General features: G+C 31.8%; 1 protein-coding gene across 1 annotated transcript in view; it reads left to right on the top strand.

Annotated features, from left to right (window-relative positions):
• The first annotated feature begins 2,622 nt into the window (after positions 1–2,622).
• BCHE (butyrylcholinesterase) overlaps positions 2,623–26,556 on the top strand; it is a 58,175-nt gene continuing 34,241 nt past the window's right edge. Inside the window, exons 1-2 of the mRNA XM_045539585.1 lie at positions 2,623–2,762; positions 8,958–10,482. Of these exons, the coding sequence (XP_045395541.1) occupies positions 8,966–10,482 (1,517 nt within the window). The 5' untranslated portion in view covers positions 2,623–2,762; positions 8,958–8,965. The remainder of the gene's footprint in view (positions 2,763–8,957; positions 10,483–26,556) is intronic.

The following is a 26,556-nucleotide window of genomic DNA, read 5'->3' as shown; positions in this document are numbered from 1 at the left end:
TAAAACCCTGTCTCCCAAATTCTCAGAGAGGTGATTTGAGTATTGCTACATATACTATATTACTATAACCATATACATACATTTTTAAAAATTGAATGCAATATACCAAATGATCCTTTCCCTCTGTGATATGTAAAATGTAGAAATATACTTCTTTTTCTAATCCATATTTTTTTCAGAGAATGCATTGCTCTTGTAAAAATAGGAAAGAAAGAATTAATCAAAGAAAAGTTCAGAGCACTGTTGTGGCAATAGTATGCCTAAGGAAGATTCATGTATAATATAGGACTAATGTTTCCCACATCATTTCATATCTCCTTGAGTGCTGCTAACAAGAGAAAAGCCAGCCCAGGGGTAAATGAGTTGCAATGAAACCTTAAAAGCAAAAAGCCACTGTGACTGGCTAACTGAGAGCGATCCTAGAGCCAAGACTAGGATGGGTGTCCTCCACAAGCTTCAGCATATATGGTTGCAAAACCTGAGCAGTGTTAATGCCGTGTCAAGTGTCTTGTGGTATTTCATCAGTGTCACTTACAAGGCATACTCAACAGTTAACAGCAGGATCATTAACCATCCAGGCTGTGAGGTAATGGAACAGCACTTGCCTACTAACCCGGAAACAAGCTCACTGTGTGTGACCTACATCCTCCCGCTGGATGTGTATGAGAAAATGATGACACCACAGAAGCAAAGCAGCTGCTGTATGTTGAGCCACAGAGGAAGAAACTCTCAAGTAAGACAGGAAGAAGAAATGCCTTAAGGATATACTGAAATAATGCATCTAATAATGTGGCATAGCTGAGAAATCTTGTGAGAAAAAGAACTAAAAGTGGTTCACTGACCTAAAACCATTGAGCAGAGGAAAAATTACCAGTTTTTACAATCAGTAAGTTTAAACAACATGTATTAAAGATAAAAATCTACCTTAACTGATTATTTCATTGTTTATCTTCCTGCTTAATGATGAAAATTAAATGTGTATATATGTGATACTTTTTTTTATAGTTGTGAGTGAATATTGGGAGCACGTAAAATGTTCTGCTGAATTCATTGATATCAAAAAGCATCTCTCAACAATTGTAGGGTTTGACAATAAAACCAACTACATGCTATCACAGAAAACAATACAGTGGACTTACATTGGAGAGAAGAATTTTGACATTTGGATTTAAAAAATCATATGAATTCAACACATAGACTCTCATGTGGGCCATCAGAATGATTATATTTTAAGCAGAAATCCATCACTTTACAAACCATCACAAAATTTTCAGTACTTCCTTTTAAAAAGCCTTTCCTCCTTTTATATATGTATTTTGTACTTTTACATCACTAGGTTATTAAATAAACTATAATCTAAATACATTATAAATTATTGTGATTGTGAGGTTTATTATCAAGTCAATACTGCATAAGTAGCAATTTTCACAGAAAAGAAATTTTAAAAGACCAAAATGGCTATTATCTTGGAAGCAGTGAACATGAAATGATATCAGACTAATCTTGGTTAAAATTCTGTTTCCAAAACCTACAAGCTTCTGATTTTTATAAACTTTGGCTTTCTCATCTGAAAATGTGGCTAATAATATTTAACTAATATATTTGTTGAAACAATATAAAATAGCTCATGTAAATTGTCAGTTATAATGATTGTCACAAGGTAGAATTACAACAAATGCCAGTTCTTATATTTCCTTGTTTGAAATTTTAACACACTATTAAGAACCAAAAATGGGCTTACCTATAAATATCTGCCATCTTATTAGTCCATAGTGAGCCCAAAAACGAAAGATTTAAAAGTGAAAGCTATCATTTACAAAATGTTAATAATGTACTGCATTGAGCAGTCAAACATTAATGAGTTATTTAAAGGTTTTATTTTTCCCCAAGTATCTATTTGAAAGAAAATAAGTCTGGAAGACAAATATGTCTTTCATAACACATGCACTGCTGGTTGACAAATGTGTCTTTTCTATAGAGTTTGGTAAATATCGTTCACTGTATTTTTCCTGGCTTGACTAGAAAATTGTGGCTTATTATGTATGACTTCCGGCAGGGCCCCCAGAATATGAAATTACCAGTGCTGGCTGAGACTTGTATGACTTAAATAAGTGTTTGGGTGTGGGAGTTGGTAGGGGGATACATATCAGAAACACTCACTCAGTTAATAGAATTACTCTTTTGATTTGCATAGCTTACCTCAACAGGGTAATCATTTTGTTTCCTATTTTCTCTTTTACTATCTTTTCTAACTGCACCATTTTCACAGTACACTGGAATTTAATAACAACATTTTTTATAAAAAATATGTACATCTTCAAATCTTAAGACAACCGTAAGAAAAATGTATATTATATAAAAAAGAAAAAAATCTTATAAGTTCTGACAGTGTTACCAAAAAAAACCTTGTGAATTTTCTGCTAAATTTCAACTTCTTTCAATTAAGCAAGCTTCTATACTTTTTTTCTTCACTCTTAGAAGAGCACCTGCAGTTGTAAAACATGAATCCGGTAATACTTCTGTAAATGAATCACTATTGCATTCATCCCATTAGCCTCTGAACAGATGTCAGAAAGTAAAGATTGGCTGCCTCTAGATCAAGTTGCTGCTGCCAACTCTCGCGAGCTTTGTCAGTAACAGTTGATTGTAATGTCAGTGCGGTCCAATTTACAGGCTGGAGCAGCAGCTGCATCCTGTATTTCTCTGAAGTATTACATGATTTTCACTCCTTGCAAACTTTATCATCTTTGTTGCAGAGTTGGGTAAGTTGCTCTGAATTTACACTTTCGTGTAAAGATCCAAATTACTGTGAAGCTCCTTCTGTGGAAGGAGTGTGAGATTATCTCTTCACGTGTTTGCTGTGCCCCTTGGGTGCTCTGTGGGAAACAGTCACTGAAGCTTGCATGTGGGACAGAGGAAGCAAGCGAACAGGCAGATGCATCAGATCTTCCTATTATTCAGGGAAAGCAGACTCAGTTCATTTAACTGCTGAGGAAATGATGAATTTATTTAACTTTGTAAAAAGAACTGTAGCACTTGTGGAATCACTGTGATATACATTCTTAGTGAGCTTTCTAAGGGAAAACGTTTTATACTGGTTTAATCTTAAATGCATTGTTTAGTTAATCTCTCCCTATGAATATCAAAAGTAGTCTTCCACCAGTCTTGCTCTATTTTTCTTTCCTTTTTTTTAAATGGCATGAAATTAATAATTTTCTTGTTGTTTTGCTAAGCAGAGTAAGTTTCTTAATCAACATTTTGTCAGCTGGAACTTTAACAAAATCCATTGACAAATAAAAGTTTCTTTTATGTAAAGGAAAATCTATATCCTAATGGTTTACAAACTTGTCCTCTTTGCCCTGTTTGTTCTCTTCCTTTTATATGTGTGTTTAAATTGTAACAAAATATCTTACATTTGCTATTAGTTTTATTATAGGAATAAGCAAATATAGACTTTCTACTCATTATGTATTATTTTGATGACATTGGTTCCAATTTAACCAGGGAATTAAGCATTAAAGAGTATAAAATATATGAGTGATTAAGAGTAAACTGGAATATGAGCAAAATAATTTCATTGTTTATGATTTCTATGTTTTTATTTTATGACTATATCGTATTACCATGTTTCATGATAATAAACTCGATTAGGAGTTACTATCATTAGTTTGTCTAATGCCTTCTTTAATATAAACTATCTCATAGTTATGATAAATACAAAGTTAATTTATTTAAATAGCTACTTTGTTTAAGGAAAAGAATGAACTTTTAAAGTGTGACTGTGTAACTCAAATGAAAATTTTTAGAATTCTCTCTGGATATGAAATAGCAGAGCCTTTTGGATGCCACTTAAATTTTCTTACTGGATTTTCAAAGTTCTATTTAGCCTTTTAGATTTTGTTTGTTTGCAATATTCTCCTTCTTTAATTATAAAAATATGTTTGGGATCTACTCTATATTTCATTTTTATAAAGTAGAAGCTAATAATATCTTTACAAGTCACATCTTATCTACAAATTTTGTTCCTGCTTTGATTCATTTCTGTAACAATAATACATATTTAAATTATGTGTTGTCTTCATTTTGATGCTTTCTTGCCAAAATCTGCTTATTCTTACCAACACTAGACTGTCCCAGATATTAGAAAACTGTACTTGAATAAATATCAACCTAAGAGCAGATTCATCTTTCAAAGAAGACCCAAGACTCTAACAATTTATGCTCAAATCATTTACACAATGAAAAGTTTGTGAATGTTCTTCCTGATTAGACAGATACAGATCTTATGCTTCTCATACCTAATGTAATGTCTTCTATCTGTACATGTCCTTTTAGTGACTCATGGGTATCTGATGGATCCCTGAAAAACAGTGGTATAGTCTATTTATAAACAGACTTCCTCAATTTCCTACTTAGCTTGCCACAAATAAAAAACATTTTAGGTTTGGTATAAAGACTCAGTTTTTTTTTTAATTTACCCAAATACATTTAGTGGTGCTTGTTCTAGACTATATTAATATTTTCTAGATAGTGCTTTATCTATCATTTTAAGAGGCTTTGTTTGTAAGTAGATTTATGCATTTTATTATAACTTTTTAAAAGACAGGAAAATTATTCTACACCCAAAGAAAATTGTTATGAATACTTGCTTGACCATCCTTTAAGAAATTCCTGGCTGGCCCATTATTTGGAACATTTGATTACTATCCAAGTATGGCAAACAGATGGCAAATAAATAGCTTTTTATATCAACTATTTTAGCACACCCATATTTTATGGCATACCATTGTACATTTCTTTTTTAAATTGGCTGGGGAATTTTGATACTTCTTTCACAATTGAATTAAAAATGCAAAAAAGAAAGGAAATAATTTTATGTTTTTTTTAATTTTAAATGTTATATTTTTTAAGTTTAGAGTTTTCCACAAAATGTCAATAAATTTTGATATCCTGGAGCATTTGATAAACTTGGAACACAATAGTACTCATTTATCCTTCAGATATTTCCCCTCCTACTCCCATCATTCATTTTCTTTTGTAATTCCAAACAAAACTCCCATCTTTCTTTCAAATATTAAATAGTATTTTAATAAGCTAATTGATCTAAATTCAGATACTCAGTTGTACTTGGAGGTGAAAATTTCTCCCATTATTTATGATAAACATGTTATATACTTTCAGAGTTTAATTGCTTATTTAATATGTGAGTAGCCAATTGTGTCAGAATTTATGGAAGGAAAAACAATGAAGTCTTATTAAATATTTTAATAATTGATAAAAATTTTGAGGTATAGACTAACAAGATTCTTAGTCTTCTTTTTTATCTTTTGATTATTTAATTATATGATAAACATATTGAAACTTTTCAAGTTTTTTTAATGGAAAAACTACAAGTAACATGTTAGAATAGAGAATACTAGATTATGAAAAGGGCAATATGATGCTTCTTTAAATAAAGTATTGCAGCTCAATATTAATATATTAGCCTACACTAACGAGTATGTGAACATCTGCATATTTTCATGTTGAAGTACAGATTTAATAACATGGTTTATAACACTGCAACAGGTACAGATGAGTTGGAATTATATTATCACTTTTGCAATGAATGCATTCTTACAAGGATTATTTTGAATGTTACTAATTACATTATTTACAAGGTGATAACTCAGATATCACTACTGAAAAAGTAAGATTTTAATTCATATAATTAGTATTATATAACGTTAAGATCTATGTAGCACAAAATATAAATAAAACATGTAAGAAATGCTTATTAAATCAAACTAAGTGACATGACAATGATATTACAACCTTTTAGATGTCATAGCAGTTGTTTTAAAACATATACAATGACAATTACATTTATTGATTACACACAAAACAAATAAATTTTGGTAATAGTTATAGTACTTACTTTGCAATAACAATAACAACTATCTATATAACAAAAGGTTCAGAGACCAAATATTTGATGTTTGATTTTTAAAGAAAAATAATATTTAAATAAAACCAAGGGGGAGAGAATAGATGATCTTTGCTTTAGACTCAGAAGAAAACTGACTGAGCTAGTCAAGGGAGAGGGCTGAGTACAACCTGGGATGCTGCAATTAATTTATTAAAATGCAGTTGAAAGCAAACCAGCTTTGCACCTTATTTCTTTTTCCCTTCCAAAGCAGGTTTTCAAAAAAGAAAAAAAAAATCTATCATAACACTTTCTTCTCCAAATGCCCACTTCCATTTATTTAAGAGAAAAGACTTATTAATTATCAAGAAAAAAAAGATTGTAGTAGCAACAGTGCCTCTGAAACTTTTATTCTGTCAGGAATGAAAATTTCATTTGGCCAAGCATGGTGGATCACACCTGTAATCCTAGCACTTCGGGAGGCTGAGGCAGGAGAAAGGAGGATTGCTTGAGGTCAGGAATTGGAAACTAGCCTGAGCAAGAGTGAGACCTTGTCTCTACAAAAAAAAAAGTAGAAAAATTACCTGAGCGCAATGGCATAAATCTATAGTTCCAGCTACTAGGGAGGCTGAGGCAGGAGGATTGCTTGAAGCCAGGAGTGTGAGGTTGTAGTGAGCTATTATCATGCCACTGCACTCTATCCCAAGCAACAGAATGAGACCTTGTCTCAAAAAAAAAAAAAAAAAATTCATTAGTACATATCAGGTTTCAGGAAACATTAAAGCATTATTGCATTTTATTTATTTATTATTATTCCTAGTCATGTACTGCATAATGACATTTTGGTCAACAATCCACCCTATTTTCACTGTACCTTTTCTATGTTTAGATAGGTTTAGATACAGAAACAACATACCATTGTGTTACAACTGCCTACAGTATTCAGTACAGTAACATGCTGTACAGGTTTGTAGCCTAGAAGCAATAGGCTGCACCATATAGCGTAAGGGTATAGTGGGCTATACCATCTACACTTGTATAAGTGTATAATAAATACACTCTGTGATGTTTGCACAATGAGGAATCACCTAACAGTGCATTTCTTAGAACGTATTGCTGTCATTAAGCAATGCGTGACATTACAATTAACATTTATTAGAATAATACTTAAATATTATGAGTATAGAAATAATGTTAAAATATTATATACTTTAATAATATGTTTTATTGATCTTACACACCCAATTGTACCAAAACTGAGAATAAAAAATAATCTGTGGCTTGATAAAATATTATAGCATTTTATGGATAGATAGATTTGCATATATATGAATACTGATAAAATTAAATATAGACACAGATATAGATATATCCATTAAATATCCAGCCCTGAACAAAATGCTATACACCATGGATTAATTGATTCAGATATTTGTTGGAATCCAAAAATACTTCTTGATCACTAGCTATCCTATGAGCACTGGTGAATGAAGCTGATCTAAAATCTGAATATCCTAGGTGTAGGACATAGGTATCATTATAATTCCTTATTCTCTGCCTTGTAAGACAATCTAAATTAAACAAACAAGTAATACAAATGTTTGATGCTCATAGGATTAGTTTCTTGGTTGCGTAGGTTGGATTTACAATTACAGCATCTGAAAAAATAATAAAGATTTTGTACATTTATGGACCTTTGCTATAATTATGTGGATGAGAATCAGCATTAGTACTTGACCATTTTAATTGAAGTTTCTTCCAGTTATATAAAGATGTCAGCTCCTTTAAATAATATTTGCATTACATTTTTTGTCCCTCTTTTTCTCATACAGTTTCAGAATGTTTTTAAATTTTTTTGTTATTTAAAAGAAATTCAGGTCTGCCTTATAGGTTTTTGATAAAACTTTGATCTCGCCAATAGTCTCTTTGTTATTAAATAAATGTTGTTTAATAAAATACCAAACACTTAAGATGTTGTAGCTCACAAATATTACTTTTGCTTCCTCCACTTGTCCCCATATCCTTAAATTTAAGTTATTTTGTCGACTGTAAAAATACAAGTAACTCTGGCTATGCTATTTAATTTCATTAGTTCCATGTACTTTAATCAATTAACACATTAGTGTAACAGATGTACATTGAGTAAACCCAGAGCGTAAAAAAATTTTAAGCCACTATCTTCTCCTATGCATTATAATACCAGCCACTGGTTCTCACCATTGACATTGTAATTCAGGTAGAGAAACCTCTCGTGGTTATTAAATTTTAGAGAAATTTCCTCATATATATATATATATATATATATATATATATACCAAGTTTTGCTTTTTATATTTCTCCATAGGCCTTTTTAGTGGTAGCATGCTTGTTAGTTTTCACAATTTGTAGGATGAATAATAGCTACTATATATATATATATTTTTTTTTTTTTTTTACCTAACATTCTATGAATACATTGACTAAATTCTCTTCTGATTATAGACTAAGATTAGATAGAGGAAAATATCACTAGGCCAAAAGGATCATAGAGAAGACAATGAAAACAGACAAGGGCAATAATTGAAGTCTATAGATCCTTAAAAGTTCTTAACCTACTTCACAATTCTGTCAAAAACCAGCCAACCATATTTCTGATAATAAATGAGTTTATATTTTCTCTTCCAACAAAGATAGAAATTGTATATGACATAAGTAGACTGTCACTTATTTGTTCTTTTGGTAGAGATGTGTATATAGTCAGAAGTAATATTATACAAGCCTAGAACAAAATTTTATTTAAACTACTAGTTCTTCCTCACAGAGATTTGATAGTAAATATCTCCAAAATCAAATATTTTTTAGTTTCTTTGTCACTCATTTCTTTTCTAAATTGAAAACTGAAATTTCTTCCACTGTTTTCTATTTTCTTTCTACATAGACATTTATAGTGGTGGTGCATTTGTTTTCATAATTTTTATTATTAATAACTATTATATTTTAGTTAATTACCATCAATAAAGTATAATACTATATGCATGGGGCTGATAAAACTTCCTACTTACCTGTCTTTCAGAAATCAATATGCACAGCAAGGACACAATCATATACATCAGATTTCTCTTGTGGTTTCTTCTGCTCTGCATGCTTATTGGGAAGTCACAAAATGAAGATGACATCATAATTACAACCAAAAATGGAAAAGTCCGAGGTATAAACTTGCCAGTTCTTGGTGGTACAGTAACAGCCTTTCTTGGAATTCCCTATGCACAGCCACCTCTTGGTAGACTTCGATTCAAAAAGCCACAATCCCTGATCAAGTGGTCTGATATTTGGAATGCCACAAAATATGCAAATTCTTGCTTTCAGAACATCGATCAGAGTTTTCCAGGCTTTCATGGATCAGAAATGTGGAACCCAAACACTGACCTCAGTGAAGACTGTTTATATCTGAATGTATGGATTCCAGCACCTAAACCCAAAAATGCCACTGTAATGATATGGATTTATGGTGGTGGTTTTCAAACTGGAACATCATCTTTACATGTTTATGATGGCAAATTTTTGGCTCGTGTTGAAAGAGTTATTGTAGTTTCAATGAACTATAGAGTTGGTGCCCTAGGATTCTTATCTTTACCAGGAAATCCTGAGGCACCAGGGAACATGGGTTTATTTGATCAACAGTTGGCACTTCAGTGGGTCCAAAAAAATATAGCAGCCTTTGGTGGAAATCCTAAAAGTGTAACTCTCTTTGGAGAAAGTGCAGGAGCAGTTTCAGTTAGCCTTCATCTGCTTTCTCCAAGAAGCCACCCATTGTTCACCAGAGCCATTCTGCAAAGTGGATCGTCTAATGCCCCTTGGGCAGTAACATCTCTTTATGAAGCTAGGAACAGAACGTTAACCTTAGCTAAATTTCTTGGTTGCTCTAGAGAGAATGAGACTGAGATAATAAAATGCCTTCGAAATAAAGATCCCCAAGAAATTCTTCTGAATGAAGTATTTGTTGTCCCCTATGGTACTCTCTTGTCAGTAAACTTTGGTCCGATCGTGGATGGTGATTTTCTCACAGACATGCCAGACATACTACTCCAACTTGGACAATACAAAAAAACCCAGATCTTGGTGGGTGTTAATAAAGATGAAGGGACAGCTTTTCTAGTATATGGTGCTCCTGGTTTCAGCAAAGATAACAACAGTATCATAACTCAAAAAGAATTTCAAGAAGGTTTAAAAATATTTTTTCCAGGAGTAAGTGAATTTGGAAAGGAATCAATCCTTTTTCATTACACAGACTGGTTAGATGATCAGAGACCTGAAAACTACCGTGAGGCCTTAGATGATGTTGTTGGGGATTACAATATCATATGCCCTGCTTTGGAGTTCACCAAGAAGTACTCAGAATTGGGAAATAATGCCTTTTTCTACTATTTTGAACATCGCTCTTCCAAACTTCCGTGGCCAGAATGGATGGGAGTGATGCATGGCTATGAAATTGAATTTGTCTTTGGTTTACCTCTGGAAAGAAGAGTTAATTACACAAAAGCAGAGGAAATTTTGAGTAGATCTATAATGAAACGCTGGGCAAATTTTGCAAAATATGGGTGAGTGCTGATTTTTGTAATTGTTCTTCTCTGCTTTTGTTTGTTTTGTTTTGCTTAGCTTTACTTGGTCTCTAGTGTAGACTTTATTAAAGGCACAGAAAAGATCTAATTGTTTAATCTCTGTGTACCTAAGCTGGCTTTGTTTTTTATTATTAAGTGAATTTCAATACCTTGTGTCAGAGTGCTTAAAAGAAATCATTATCATAAAACTTGATGACAGATATTTTCTTATTTGATCTCCAAAATATTTCAAAGTACTTAACAATTTTAGTCAAAGTTTGTATGGAAATAGATGCTGATCTTGAGAACTGAAAGTATTGTGATGGTGCTGTTTAACATGCAAGTTTATAATGTTCACAGACTTAGGAAAGCGTAAAAATATATCTTCTTCATGCTTTTAAGCTTGGTAAAGTGGTAGCTGATACATCAAGAAACACAGCTCTGCTCAGGAAAATGAAGAGGCATGATGATGATGGGGTTTTCCCTCAGATTACCCATATACACAACACTTGCCATTTTATCTTTTTTTTCCCCTAATGGGTTTGTGCAGAGCTGTCAGATAACCTGTGTTTGACTGGAAATATGAGGGTCCTCATGTTTAGTTAAGCTATTGTCCACTTGAGCAGTCTTATGGCTGACAGTAATCAGAGACATTACAAAAACATATTTTCCAACATATGTCATAAATATTGTGATAATATATCCTCAAGAGTCAGAAGAAAATAACCATTTGGAATATATTTTCTAAATATATGTATATATCTACACATAATAAGATCTTTTTTTCGCTACATTTGTAACCTCAAAACAAATTTTATGCATGAGAGTAATTTGTACCAATGGAATAATAAAAAATAGAAATTCAAAAATTTATTTTTAAAAGATTGCTTATATCAATCATAAATTGATTGATGTAGTAATTCAATCTGTCATGCTGCTTTTTATAATTAAACAGAATGCTGCTAGTGATTTTATTGCTTTCTGGTTTTCTTTTCTACCCTCCTATTGGAATTCCTTATACTCCATGTTACTTTATGTATATTTTTACAATATCAATTGTAGGATATAATTCTTCTCAATATTGTTTGATACTTATCCACTGTATATAAAGTTAAAATTCTTCCACCTAGCATTAAGGGTCCCCTGCAATCTTGCTGCAGTCCACGTTGCCCAACAACACCTGACTGCAGGGTAAGCCACTTATTTCACTAATGCCAAAGATTTGAAGCCTAACTGAACCTTAGAGTTAGGCTTCAACACCTAACCCTCTCTTCTTTAATGACATAGTCCTATTTTTTTTAAGGTCTTGACCAACTACACGTCAATGTAACATATATTTAATTCCTAGAGTTGCAATTACTTCAAACCTTTTTCATTCTCACAGGAGTTATTTACGATAACTTGTCTATATTCTATCTTTCATTGTAAGCCGAACTTCCTCAACTATACTAAACAAGCTCTTAAAAGAGAAACTGTGATTATTTTGGATATTCGCTTAAGTACTGAGATGAGTATTTATCATACTTAACAAATATTTGACTAGTGATTGAATGAGATCTGGTAAAAGCTAGTATGAGTAAAAAATAAAATTTTATTATTTCTTTAAGATATGTGGGTTATTATATTACACATAGCTATGAAATATTTTATACCTTCTCACCATCAGTCTAAATTTCTACTCAAGAAAGAAGGATCATCACAATTTTATAGATGCATTAAAATTATTTTTATCATTCTGTTCTCTCCCTAGAGACTATGTCCATATTGAATCATTTGAATGGTTTTAATTCTTTCTTAAAATTCTAGAGATTATAAATAATTAAGTAGAAATGTTTCTTAAAGTTGTTAATGCCTAAAATTGTCAATGGAGTTCATATTTTGCATATTGAAATCATAAAGGAATTTATATTTTCTCATGTCACAGTAGGGAACACCGAGAATAAGATATGTTTGTTTATGGCACACACGCAACAACAGATCAAAAAAGAGAATCTTTGACACTTAATAGAATAAATTATTTAATTCTAATCTAGTACTTCTTCTATGATTAAAATTTTAATGGAAAATAAATAAAGTTTAGCATTTTAATTACAATAATAAATTCATATAATAGAGATTATAAATCTTAAAGGGTTAAAGTAAACTTTATAAAGCAGTGTAGCCATAACAGCATATTATTTTAGTAAATGGTTTTCTTTACAGTCCCTATTTGCACAGTTGAATAGAAATAATAATACATCATATGTATTAAGAGCTGACGCAATGGCAAACATAATGATAGCTCTTGATGCTCATTATCTACTTTCAAAGTATATGTATAAATAAATATAGAGGTCTTTTATTGATTTTTATTTTGTATTTTTAATTTTTTATTTCAGAATATTACGGGGGATACAAATCCTTTGGTTACATATATTGCCTTTGCACCTCCCAAGTCAGAGCTACAAGCATGCCCAACCCCCAGACAGTGCACATTGCATCTGTTAGGTGTGAATTTACCCATCCCCTTCTCCCGCTTCCAATTGCCCAATTAGTACCATTAGGAAAAACAAGCACCACATGTACTCACCATCAAATTGGTATTAACTGATCAACACTTAAGTGTAATATAGTAGTAACATTCATCAGGTGTCAGGCAGATGGGGGGGAGGAAGGGAAGGGTATGTTCACACTAATGGGTGCAGTGCACATCATCTGGGGGATGGACACACTTGAAACTCTGACTCAGGTGGGGCAAAGGCAATATATGTAATCTAAACATTTGCACCCTGGTAATATGCTGAAATAAAATAAAAAAAGAAAAAGAAAAATTGTTAATATACTTTTTAAAAATATGTGTTCTTCAGTTATTTGATATGATGAGTTCTGCAAATTAATTAGTTCATAGTTATCAGGTCTTCTAATATTCTTTCTAATATTTTTGTTACTTGTTTAAAATACTGAGAGAAAAGTGTTAACATCCCTAATTATAATTATTTTCTTCATCTAGCCCTGTAATTTTTCTTTTAGTATTTTGTTTATGCTATATATTCTGTGTACACTAACATTTATTTATTCCTGATTAATTTACTGTTTTATCATTATAAAATATCTCCCTTTGCCCTGAAGTTAGCTTTGTCTAATAGTAAGATAGACACACCAAGTTTCTTGAATAATGCTTGAATAATATATTTTGTTTCATCTTTTTATTTTTAATCCATCTATATTTTTAATAAATCCTTTCTTATAGTTGATATGATTAATCCATTTGCATTATTTACTTCTAAAATATGTTTTCGACTCAATTGAATGCTGAGTATTATTGTCATGTTAAAAAAACACTCACAAAAGAATGAAATTTTTTCACCCTCCAACTTTTTCCAATATTGCTTGTCATCTCCTTTCTGCTTTCAATCTTGCAACATCGTCTCTCTCTGGTCAGCCTCTTATACTCTCACTTTGTATATAGGTATATATTCAGCCCAGGCACCGACCAAAGATCTCCAGGAAACCTCAGCTCCTTTCTGGAGTCTAGTTTGCAGTTTCTTTAGTAGCCCAGAACTCTGATTGCTGGCACTTTACCTCAGTGGAGCTACCTTACTCTGCCTAAGCTCAAGCTCCTCACAACTTAGCCAAGAAATTATCCTCAAGTAAAAAGCTAAACAAAGTAAAAACAAAACAAAACAAAACAAAAACACAGTAAGCATGGACTCACCTTGTAGTTCTTCTTCTCTCAATATCATAGCTTTGGGCTGCCTATTATACAGTTCCTGAAATTCACTGTCTTGCTTATTTTGTCAAGTATTATAATTGTTTCTGAAGAAAATGGTGATCCAGTTTTAATCACACCATCATTGATGAAGGTGAAAGCCTAACACACCCTCTTATTTGTATCTTAAGGGCATCTTAACCTTTATATATCTCATTCAGTTATACAAAACTCATTTTTCATTTACTTTAGAAGATTTTATTAAAAATGTGTGAAAATTGTTTTAATTTGATTTCTTAGCAAAAATTAAAAGTTATTCTTTGATGACATTAAATGATATTCAAATTTGGTATCTTTAGCTACAGTGTTTAAGATTGTTTACAAAATAGAAGCCACAGTACAATTTAGGCCTTTTTAAACTGGACTTGCTCCCTATATATACTTTATTTGCTCCTGCTCTTTCTTTAATCCCATCTATAAAAATGAACTTAAAAGCTTACCCAAATAGCACACAGGTCTATGTGCATTATATCCAATATCCTATCATAATATATTGAACTATCAATACAACATAAATGTTAGCCACCAGTCATTCATCTAAGCAATAACTTGATGGCCAAAAAATTAAATTAAACAGCACTTAGTGGCATATTATCAGCACTATTCCAATGGTAGAAGAAATTGATAAAATCAAACTTGGTTTACTAGAGAGACCAAAATACTAAAAAAGGAAAATAAGTCAGAATACAATTAGTAGCATAACGTAAAATAGAGATCATTATTTCAAGCCTCCTCAGATTGCTTCCTACTCTTGCAGACAGCCTCCTCTTTATGATTTCCTCACTGGGTGCTCTGTTCAGAACTTTTCAGTGTACAGTCTCCGAGTGAGCCATTCACAGAGCAGTTACACAGTCTTCCAGATCCTTCTCAAAAGCCACCCTGATGTGCCCAGTGTTAATCTTTCTACAGATCCTTTGCATATGTAATTTAGGCAAATTACTAAAAATCCCCTGATTTTTTTCTTACCTGTAAAATGGGAATAAAAATATACCTACCTTGTTGACATATTAAAATATACCTTATCAACAGGGACTCCTCGCCAGTAAAAAAAATAATAATAATAATTCAATTCTTCCCCATGTCAGGCACAGACTACTTCAGTCTATTCTCATCATTTAATCTCATCTAGATTAAACTTGACTTCCTCCCAAAAGTGTACAATTGTTTAATTTCCTGGCTCAAGCTAATTAATTAATCAATTAAGTTTTCAACAAATAAAGATAAACTTCAAAATTGAGGCAATTAACTTCTATATTTTTAGTGATAATTCATTTATTCAGAGCTTCTCTGAAATGGTTAATGTTTCCTAATGCCTTTTGCCAGATATAAATATTATGACACATCGCTTTTATTTTGTTCTATTTTGGTATCATAAAACCAAAAGGTTACTAACAAAGTAATTTAAAAATAACATCACAGAAGGATGTTAGTTTTAAGGATGTTACACTTTAAAGAAATTTATCACAAAAGGAACAATTTATTAAATGGGAACAAAAATGTATTATTAAACTTTTCAGTGCCATGGTTAACTGATCTGGAAAACATAAATAAAAGCAGTTCTTAACTTTCATAATGGGGAGTAGATGAGATTAAATTAAATGTTAAGCCATATTGTGTTAATGCACGTGATTTTTAAAAATAATTTTGGACAATTTGAAAATAGGCAAGCTTCTCTATCCCAAATTGTAATTGTAATCATCTGAAAGTGCGTATGTGACAGATTTCTAAAGGTGAAAATTTGCTCTGATTTGACACACACACACACACACACACACACACACACACACACACACCCCCAAAGGAAGGGTGGTTCAGGGAGATAGCCATGACTTCATTATAGTACTAGAAATACATTCAATAATGTATTTCTAATACTTTTAAGGTGAAGTTAATTTAATAATATGTACATTTAATTGTAATATTTCTGTCTTACTTATATATTACACAAGAAACAAAGTGATTGAAATAATAATATTTCAACTTCACTTATTTCCCAAATGGGTTTGTTATCTTGATGTGCTCTTTTTTTCTCTCTCTTGGAATCATTCTTTGTTTTCAAATGGCAACAGAAAAACTGAAAAAGTTAAATAAATTATAGATGGAGAAGCTGTGCTAATTCATTCTAAATTTCTGTATAGGCATTTAGCCCCTATCTGTACTCATTATATAGCGTATGTGCAAATTCCTTCACCAAGAAATTAATTTTCGAATTACATTTGAATTTACTTTTTTATTATTAATGCATTTTACAAATTAACAAAATAAATATTCTAGAACCTCACTGCAATATATTTCTTAATCAGAGGTCTCCTTTATATACCAAAAAAATGCCAGATAAAGATACTCTTAATATGAACAGTACCATCAAAATGACAAGGTATGAGGTAGATGGTTTCTATTATTAGAATGCGAAAATGCTGAAATGATGAGACTATCTAATATTTTTAGACAAGAAAATTGTGGCCATAGACGAAAAGTGAATTGCAGCTAATAGGTGACAGAACAAAGATTAACTGTGACTCAAGACTATTAACTTTTATTTCTTTGTATTATACATTTGCTAGATTGCCTTCATTATGAATTATTAAACACAGTCATTAAGTATGCTTGTAAAATTCATTTTGTTGCAAACTTGTAATTGTAACATGTTAGCATGCATATACCTGCCTGGAATGTTACAGAGGTAAGGGCAGTGAGAAGACTAAAATTAAATATCATGAGATTTAGAGACAAGTTTAAGTTTGTGAAAGACTGTCATCTGGCCATCTAGTCAAATTATTCTCAGATTTATAATTAGATTTTTCTGACAGATAACAGTTCATGTAGTTTCCAAAGTGAAGAAAAAAATGCTTACCCCCTGATTCTATAATTATTTGGTTTATATTATCATAATTAACCCAACTGGAACGTTTTGATGACTTTGCAGAAGGGTCAGGACTCAAATCCCCTTGGACTTATTTTATTGCTATCATAACAGCATCAATGCTCCATCAATTCAAATCATTTTTCCTCCTTAGGGGTTAAGTGAGGAATTACTCAACAATGAATAAAGCAAGAAATGCTAACTGTAGCATTCCTGTAACTTACCTTAAATTTAACAGATAGAATATAAATGTTGGTTAAAAAAAAACTGATATGCATTAGTGTAATGCATTTGAAAAGGAAAAATTACATTATGGGACAATTTAAAGTGTACATAAGATCACTTAAAGAACAATTTCAGAGTGTAGCAGTATTTTACCATCAATGACAGTGGAATAAGATGGAGAAACCAGATGTCCCCAAAAGGGCCAAATCCATAAAGAGAGCTATAAAAGTAAGGTATATTTGACCAAATATTTCAGCATACTCTATCACAGTGCAGAAAAACAAAACTAATGCATATTTAGTATAAGAGGGCTCATTAAAACATGCAAAATCATCTTTATAGGATTCATTTTCTTGCAAAAATTTAATGTGATTTTTTTTGAAACAGAGTGTTGCTTTGTTGCCCAGGATAGAGTGAGTGCCATTGCATCAGCCTAGCTCACAGCAACCTCAAACTCCTGGGCTCAAGCGATCCTCCTACCTTAGCTTCTGGAGTAGCTGGGACTACAGGCGCGAGCCACTATGCTTGGCTAATTTTTTTTGTTTGTTTCTATTTTTAGTTGACCAGCTATTTTTTTCTATTTTTAGTAGAGATGGGGTCTCGCTCTTGCTCAGGCTAGTCTCCAACTCCTGACCTCAAGCAATCCTCTCACCTCGGCCTCCCAGAGTGCTAGGATTATAGGCGTGAGCCACCATGTCCAGCCAAATGTTTTCTTTATTTGGAAAAATTATAGAATTCAGTCCACTTGTACATATTAAGTTTAGTCTAATATAAGAATTAATAAAGCAATTATATTTTAGAAATCAATGTTATAATTTCAGGAATACACACTTATATAATACTTCAAAAGACCTTCCATGTATAAAGTAATATCTTAAATATGACAAAGTAACAAAATACAGTAACCAAAATGTGAATTTAAATATTTTCCTACATAAAACTTTTCTGACTGTTGCTCAATTAGATATGACTAAAATATGTTTGGCCAGATTCATGAGTTCCAGGAAATTATTCTTGCTCTAATTTTTCTTCCCAGTCAATAATACTCAAGATCAGAGTACTAAAAAGTATAACTCCACCCCCTGTATTTTCTATATTTTAATATTTTGCCTGACTCATTTATATTATCATAATAAGTACTGTTAAACTGATGGGGTGGTCTATAGACACTGTAAATTAAATATGAATATTAACTTATCCATAGAACTCTGTTATGTAAAAACAATTGAATTTTTATCTTATGCAAACTAAACTGAATTATTTTTGACATATCAGTCTCTAAGAATTGATATCAAAATAGTTTTCTATTACTAGAGTTAAAATATTAATTGGGAAAATGTAGTTTTTCCAATAAATCATTAAATATAAAAATACTTCAGTGATGTCATTAAGTGTTCAAATTTCAGGTTATGCTTAAAAGCCATAACACCAAACGTGCTTTTTTGATATGGTGGTTTGATATGGTTTCTAGAAGCATGAAAATTATATATTTTCTCAAATTCCTCAAAATAAAGCTCTGTAGTTTTTATAGAGTGCTTCCTAATTTCAAGTTAAAATTTTTTTGTATGATTGGGTCAAATATTGTGGTGATTTGTTTATTCATTCTTTCATTTATTCATTCAACAAATATTTTTGAAAGCCCATGTGCATCAAGCATTACTGAGGTAATAGAGATTTAGCAGTAAACAAAACATGGGAAAGAGGAAAAAGCAAATGAAAAACACTGGGGGTTAGGGAACAGAGAATTCTCCATCTTCAAGGGCCTTACAATCTAATAGAAGAAAAAAGACGATAAACGAATACATAAATAATGTGTCTTATAGTGATGAGAACTCTGAAAAAATATTAAACATAAGAGCCTAGAGCATGATGTAGATGGAATGTGATATTATTTGTAGGGTGGTCATAAAAAGCCTCGGACCAAGTTATATTAGAGCAGAGTGAGAAAGTAAATCGTGAATATCTGGGAGAAAAGTTTCCACTAAAGTATTAAGGATGTTGCAAAATAGCAAAAAAGCTAGTGTGCCTGGGTTAGGTATGTGAAGGAGGTAAGGTCGGAGAAGTACAGATGGCCAAGGCCAAGATATTAAGATATGATGCTTGGGTAAGTCTTTGGAATCTAACCTGACTGAGATGTTAAGCCATGAATAATTCAGGGCAATCAAGTGGCATAATTTGACTCAAACTTCATAAAGAAATCTCTGACTGATAGGTGTCCAAGGATGAAGCAGAAGAGTGAGTAGGCTATTGCAGCAATCCAGGTGAGAAATGATGGTGTGTTGCATTAGGTAAAAGTGGAAAAAAATGGTCAGATTCAGGATATACTTTGAAAGATCTGACAAGATTTGCTGATATATTGGATGTGCAATTTGAGAGAATAAATGGTGACAAAGATGCTCCAAAGTTTTTGACTTGAGCCACCAGAAGAGTTAGAGGTCACATTTTCAGCGACAGTGATAATTATGGGAGGATGTGCTTGGGATAGTTGATCAAAAGTGCTATTTTAGACATTTCAAGTTTAAGGGGCCTATTTTGGAGACAGATGGAGAATTTAAATTGCTATTCTGACATAGACATCTGGAATTCAAGGGAGAAGTAGGGGTTAGAGAAATATAAATTGTATCTAAGAGCATGAAGATGGTAATGCCATGAGACAGGATTGTATCACTCATGGAGGTTGTAGATAGAGTAGATGTCTGAGCACTCCAAGTTTAGTGGGCAAGAGGAGAAACAGGAACCAGCATAAAGAATGGAGTAGCCAAATGAGTTGGAAGAACATAGTATCCACTCAAGACCAAATAAAGAAAACATTTCAAGGAAGGAGTGAATATTTGCATCAAATATAGAGTGAAAACTATATGAAACTGTGTACAATTGTGGGTTTGAAAATGTGGGTATTATTGGTAGCAAAGAAGTGATATTTTTATGGGATGGTGGGAACTAAAACTTAATGGACATTCAAATGAGAATGGAAGTAGAGCAATTAGAAATTGCAATTTGAGGGAATTCTTCCAAAGTGTTTTACTCTGAAGTGAAACAGGGAACTCAAGTCAGGGGATGTTGGAACAAGAGAGGTTGGAGGTTTTTGATCATTTTGCTTTTTTGTGAGAAATATTGCAATATATTTGTGTGCTTATGGGAATGGTATAGTGATTAATGTGATTAATTTGGTTTTGTGTAAGCATCATAACTATCTACCTAATTTTGTTTATTTATTTTCTTTTTAGAGAACAATGCTCATAAATATAATACAAGCCACTTGGCTAGAACTTAGGCCATTAATAACTTGGACTGTGTGGAGCTCAAATAAGGGGATTCAGGAGACAAGAAGCAAAGGCAAAATAAACATGACAACACCCTAGATATTCTGAACATCAAAAATAGCTATCACAGAAATATTTCTTTGATATTTATTTCACAGAAAAGATCATATTGGAACCTATTGACTTACAGTGTGCTCTAAATTCTAAGAGAATTACTTCTTTATTTTTTAAGATGAGAGACAAATCAGAAACACCAGTTTTCTAAGGAGGCATAGGCAGGAGGCAAGCAACTTTACAATAGAACTGACAGGTCACAGACTAACAGCAAGACAAGAAGCTGGGGTGGGGCTGGCGAAATAACTTTTCATATGCAAGCTGGTTCACATAGTGACAAAATATGTCATGTACTGCCCTCTATGTATCCTTGAATATTCAGGGAAGTATTCTGTAATGTCTAATAGAAAACTAATTTGTTAAAATAAAATGAATATTATTATAATAAATATAATTGAACCCTTAAGGAATATACACTTCTCATGTAAACAATATAAATATAAATAAATATAAACAATAATAATTTAATCTCTCATGAGATCAGAATATTATTAAGAAAGTACTGAACAAGTCATTTTTGGACTCATAATTTTAAACCTATAATGTTGTTAGTATTAATAATAGCATCAATTAAATTTATTAACTGCTAACATGTGCTAGCTCCCTGCTCAGGACTTCACTTGCATTATCACAGCAACACTCTAAGGATGTATTATCATCATCAACAGGTGATGATAAAGATATTGAGGCTTAAAGACTGAAACTGTTCGAAATTCCACAGCTGTTAGTAAAAACCAGAGTTCTACATTGACTTTTGTGGTCTGATGGAGAAACCCAGGAATATCTTCCCTAAACTTTGCTCCGTCTCTATTAGAATTTTTGCATATCACTCGGGAAAGAAAAGAATAAGAATTATATTTCCTTTGTATTTAGTTTCTTTATCTCTAAAATTAAAGTGCTAATACCTATTTCCCAGGTCGTTATGGAAATTTGAGAAACTATATGTAAAATACCTGACATTATTCCAGATATGTACTATAAGTAGGGTTGCCAGATAAAATACAGGACACTCAGTTAAATGTGAATTTCAGCTAAATAGGGAATATGTTTTTTTCTTAGTATAACTATGTCCCATAAGTCTGCATGGGGCATACTTACACTAAAATATATTTGTTGTTTAGCTGAAATTCACATTAAACTAGGTGTTCTGTTTTGCTTTGGTTTTGCTAAACCTACTAACCCTTACTGCAGTTTAACAGCCTACAGAGAACAGGAAGTATCCCCAAGGAGCAGGGGTTTGGTAATAGCTGAGAAATATGTCAGAGGGAAATTAAGGGAAGTTCAGGAAAGGTCCCACGGGTTGGTAGGCATAACAGAAGTAAAAATCAGGACACTGAAGTGAATGCTAGTTTTGACAACTGGACCAGGCCAGCAGGGATTGGACAATGGGCAGTCTAAAGGAACAGGCTGCATTTGTAAGGTATTGGCTACATTCCTGAAAATTGGCTGTGGGGCTAGGCAGGGCTCAGCATACCCATTTCAGGTTTCGCTAAGGATTAGTGAGATGAGAAAAGTAAGGATTAACATCATAAGGGCAAAAACTAATCTAAAGTATTAACATGATAAAAATTAGATTTCCTTCTCCCTTAGCTTAAAAGTCTAAAGTTCTGAATATGTATTTGGATTTATTTTATTGTTTATATTTGGATTTTACTATTTTCTTTTCTACTTAAAAAAATAACCTCTGAGAAATAAATGTTTCATAAAATGTATTCGTAAAGACTTTGACTCATATTAATGAACTGTGGAATAAAAAATGAGGGAAGAATAACATAAACCAGAAAATAGGTTATTTGCAGCATCTTCAAACTAATTCTATTTATACCACTACACTTTGCAATCTCAGATTTCATTTTTAAATGATCTTTTACTATAAATAACTATTTACAATGCTCTTAATTACTTAGAAAACAATTTATTCAGATCTTGTAATATAAGGGGGACTACCTATATTTAACACATTAACTGCCATGCAAGATGTATTTAACTCACACTAGTTTTGATCCTGGGGCCTCGTGAAGCAAAACGTAGGCAAAACCCTGCAGTTGGTTCATGAAAATCTTGTTGATGTTCATATTGTTACAATTAATATTGACAATTTAATTCTAAAAATGTGAGTTAAATGAATAGAAGTTAATAAATTTTGTTTTTCTGTTTATGTTTACCTTTAAGTTACACGTAAGCCTGACAAGTCAAGACAAACATTTTACCCTTATGAACTATTTTTCAAGTTTTCATATTACTTTTTACATTACTAATTTTCAACTTCTTACATGACTTTTTTATTTAAAAAACACAGAAAACAATAAAATATAACAAATTTTTGATTAAATTAGAAAGGATCACTTTGTTTTGACGTTTTTATTGTATTTTCATAATAAAACGCCATGACCCCAGGGAAAAAAAGTTTTTTTTTTCTAGTGTGGCAGTCATTGTGTTAATACAAAGAAACCTAACAATTATAAAAAACAAAGTTTCAAGGTTGTATAAATCCCAGTCTTATCTTCTCCATGAATTTTGGGTTCAGACTTTCTATTATTTAGTGAGGCTTATATTAGACTATGTGTAAATTTAAGATTTTTTAAATCTCTACCTTAGATCAGTTGTTTTCTATCTTTATTTGAATTACATTCTTGTTCTTCCTTTAGTACAATGAAGATCACTTATATGTAATGAATATATTAATAATATTAAAAGGAGAAATGTGATTAACTTTTAATATAAAATTAAATTTTATCTTTGCAATTGCCCTTTCTTATGCTTGAAACTTTTACAGAAAAATTGCTTTAAACTCATACATTTATTTTTATTGTTTTAACTTTCTTCTTCTTCATGTTTTAGACCATAGAAATATTTAGGTATAAGATTTTGGTAGGACCGATTATGGTTTAAACTTACTTTTTGATGTGGTTAAAAGAAGAATCAATAACTATTATTTTCCAAAGTAGTATTGACATTACAAAGTAGTGGTATACCATAGATAAGTTTTCCCATTTTTGTGAGCCTATTCTAGATAGAAACATGTTATATCTACAAATGGAAAATAATAAGATGATGAAAGATCAAAACTCATCTTCAATCTTTAGTGATTTAAACTATTCATTGAATAGGGAAGAAAAAGAGAATAGAGAATAAAAGTTATGATTGTGGTAAAATAATGAACATAATTATTTAATTATTTAATAACTAAAAAAGAATATATAAATAAGTTCAACATCAGAATGATTCTACCTACATAATAAAGTGTTGTTTACATTTTATTGAAAAGTGGTGGTGCCACAGAGCAATGATTTATTAAAATTTTACAACTTATGTTGTTTGATCCACAGTAGTCTCTCTCATTTTTTTTTTTCCCTTAAGTAGTCTCTCTACCACATTTTTTTCTGGCAAAAAATTTTGCACTATAATCTTTACAGAAAAGATGATGGAGCAATTAGAGAATTGTGGCAATCCTATTACATTATGAAAGTCATCTGAACATTTCTAGTAGCTTGCAGTGATAAATAAGGATAATGGTCTAGAAAAAAAATTTGGAAGAACTAATGCCTATGTAAAATGCTCTGGAGTGCAGTCTCTAAATGACTAGATGATACTTCTATATTTACAAAGACATATTTAAGAAAATACCTCTCCCACACTATTAGGATATACAACTACTCATAGCATAATGCTTCTTTCTATAGAATATTGGTCAAACATTTTTCATTATGGGAAACTACCATATTCAAAAGCTGCCCAAATAAATAACAATTATACTCTGGTAATTGGCAAAAATGGACATTTTTATGTAATATATTTAATTTTCTTTTTATTTCTCTGGAGTGCTAGAATAGTTGAGTTCTAAATACAAGGAAAAGATGGAATTTCAAATGAAATAAAGATAATAAAGAAAATTGAAAATGCTAATCTAAACTCAGTTTAAAAATTGAACTATTTATTTGAAAGTATCCTATGATAGTTTTATAATTTCTTTATGTCTAACATGTGAAATAAATGATTAGATTACCATGCCAACAAGAACAAGATAAAGCCTTATACTCAAACATGAAGTATAGATGGTAATAAATACTTTTTTTAAGTCTTGCAATGGGACAGTAAAAAGAAAACTAAAAAAAACTTATGAGATCCAGTTTTTCTGTAGCTGTGGATTCATATCTAAGAAATCTTTGAATAAGAATATTATAGTATTTGTTTAATCTTTCCAACTCTTGATAAAATTGTATATCTCAGACTTGGTACTAGAGTGTTAAGAATGGAAAAAGACCAAAACTATTTATTTATATAAACTGCTGTTTGTTCTTGATATAATTCAAGTAGTCTTTATCTGTTCTTGAAACTCAGTATTCACAGTTTTTTGGATCCAGCCTGCAGATATTCTGAACTCTTGAATCGATCTACACTAGAAGGAATCTCTGGAGATCGAAGAATGAAAACGAAAGAAATGAAAGAAAAAAGCGAAAAAAAGGAGAAAACTTAAATTTGCTAAGTTTTTAGTGTTAGAATAAGTGCAATTACATATATTACCCCTTTTAATTTTCATAATGAAATTGCTCAAAAGGTATTATTTTTATTAGTTAGATAAAAATATAGGTCAAGTTAATTTGGGCAAAGTTAAATGGCTAGATCCTTGCAATTGTGAGTTGTGCTGCTATACACATTCGAGTACAGATGTCTTTTTTATAGAATGTCTTTTTTTCCCTTTGGGTAGATGCCCAGTAATGGGATTGCTGGATCAAATGGTAGTTCTACTTGTAGCTTTCTGAGGTATCTCCATATTACTTTCCGTAGTGGTTGTACTGGTTTGCAGTACCACCAGCAGTGTATGAGTGGTACACTGCATCCACGCCAACATTTATTGTTTTGGGACTTTTTGATAAAGGCCATTCTCACTGGAGTCAAGTGATATCTCATTGTGGTTTTGATTTGCATTTCCCTAATGATTAGAGATATTGAGCATTTTTTCATATGTTTATTGGCCACTAGCCTATCTTCTTTTGAAAAGTTTCTGTTCATCTACTTTGCCTAGTTTTTGAGAGGGTGGTTTGATTTTTTTCTTGCTGATTTTCCTGAGTTCTATATAGATTCTAGTTATCAGCCTTTTATAGAATGTGGTATGTGTATACCATGGAGTTCTACTCAGAAAATGATGGTGATCTAGTACCTCTTGTATTATCCTGGATAGAGCTGGAGTCCATTCCACTAAGTGAAGTATCACAAGAATGGAAAAACAAGCACCACATGTACCATCAAATTGGTATTAACTGATCAACACCTATGTGCACATATAGTAGTAACATTCATTGGGTGTCAGGCAGGTGGGACGGGGCAGGAGGAGATGGGTATATTCACACCTAATAGATGCAGTGTGCACCGTCTGGGGGATGGACATGCTTGAAGCTCTGACTCGGGTGGGGCAAAGGCAATATATGTAACCTAAGCATTTGTACTCTCATAATATGCTGAAATAAAAATAAATAAATAAACAAATAAAAACAAAAGTTACACAGCTAGACATACTTTGAAATGGGCTTCTGAACTCAAGTCTTTCTTACACCCAAGCCCATTTCTTTTCACTAGATCATCTAGCCACCTTGTCACTCTAGATTTTACTGTTCTTCCAATTATTTTTTAATCCCCACTGTGTTCAGTACTTATTCACATTTCTGTGATTAGGCTGTAACTCTATACATTAGGGAGGTAAAACAATGATTATTCGTGTACCCCACCATCTTGCTGAGGAAATACTAAATCTAAATTATCAGGTTAAATTTTTTTTATTTCAAGTATACAAATTAAAAATTTAGTGTTGAGAACATAAATCCAAAATAAAATTTACAAAGAGGAAACCAAATTAATTTTGC

Source organism: Lemur catta, chromosome 1 (genome assembly GCF_020740605.2).
Source record: "Lemur catta isolate mLemCat1 chromosome 1, mLemCat1.pri, whole genome shotgun sequence".
Taxonomy (NCBI): domain Eukaryota; kingdom Metazoa; phylum Chordata; class Mammalia; order Primates; family Lemuridae; genus Lemur; species Lemur catta.
The sequence above is the reverse complement of the archived record's forward strand: the minus strand, read 5'-3'. Positions and strand labels throughout refer to the sequence as shown.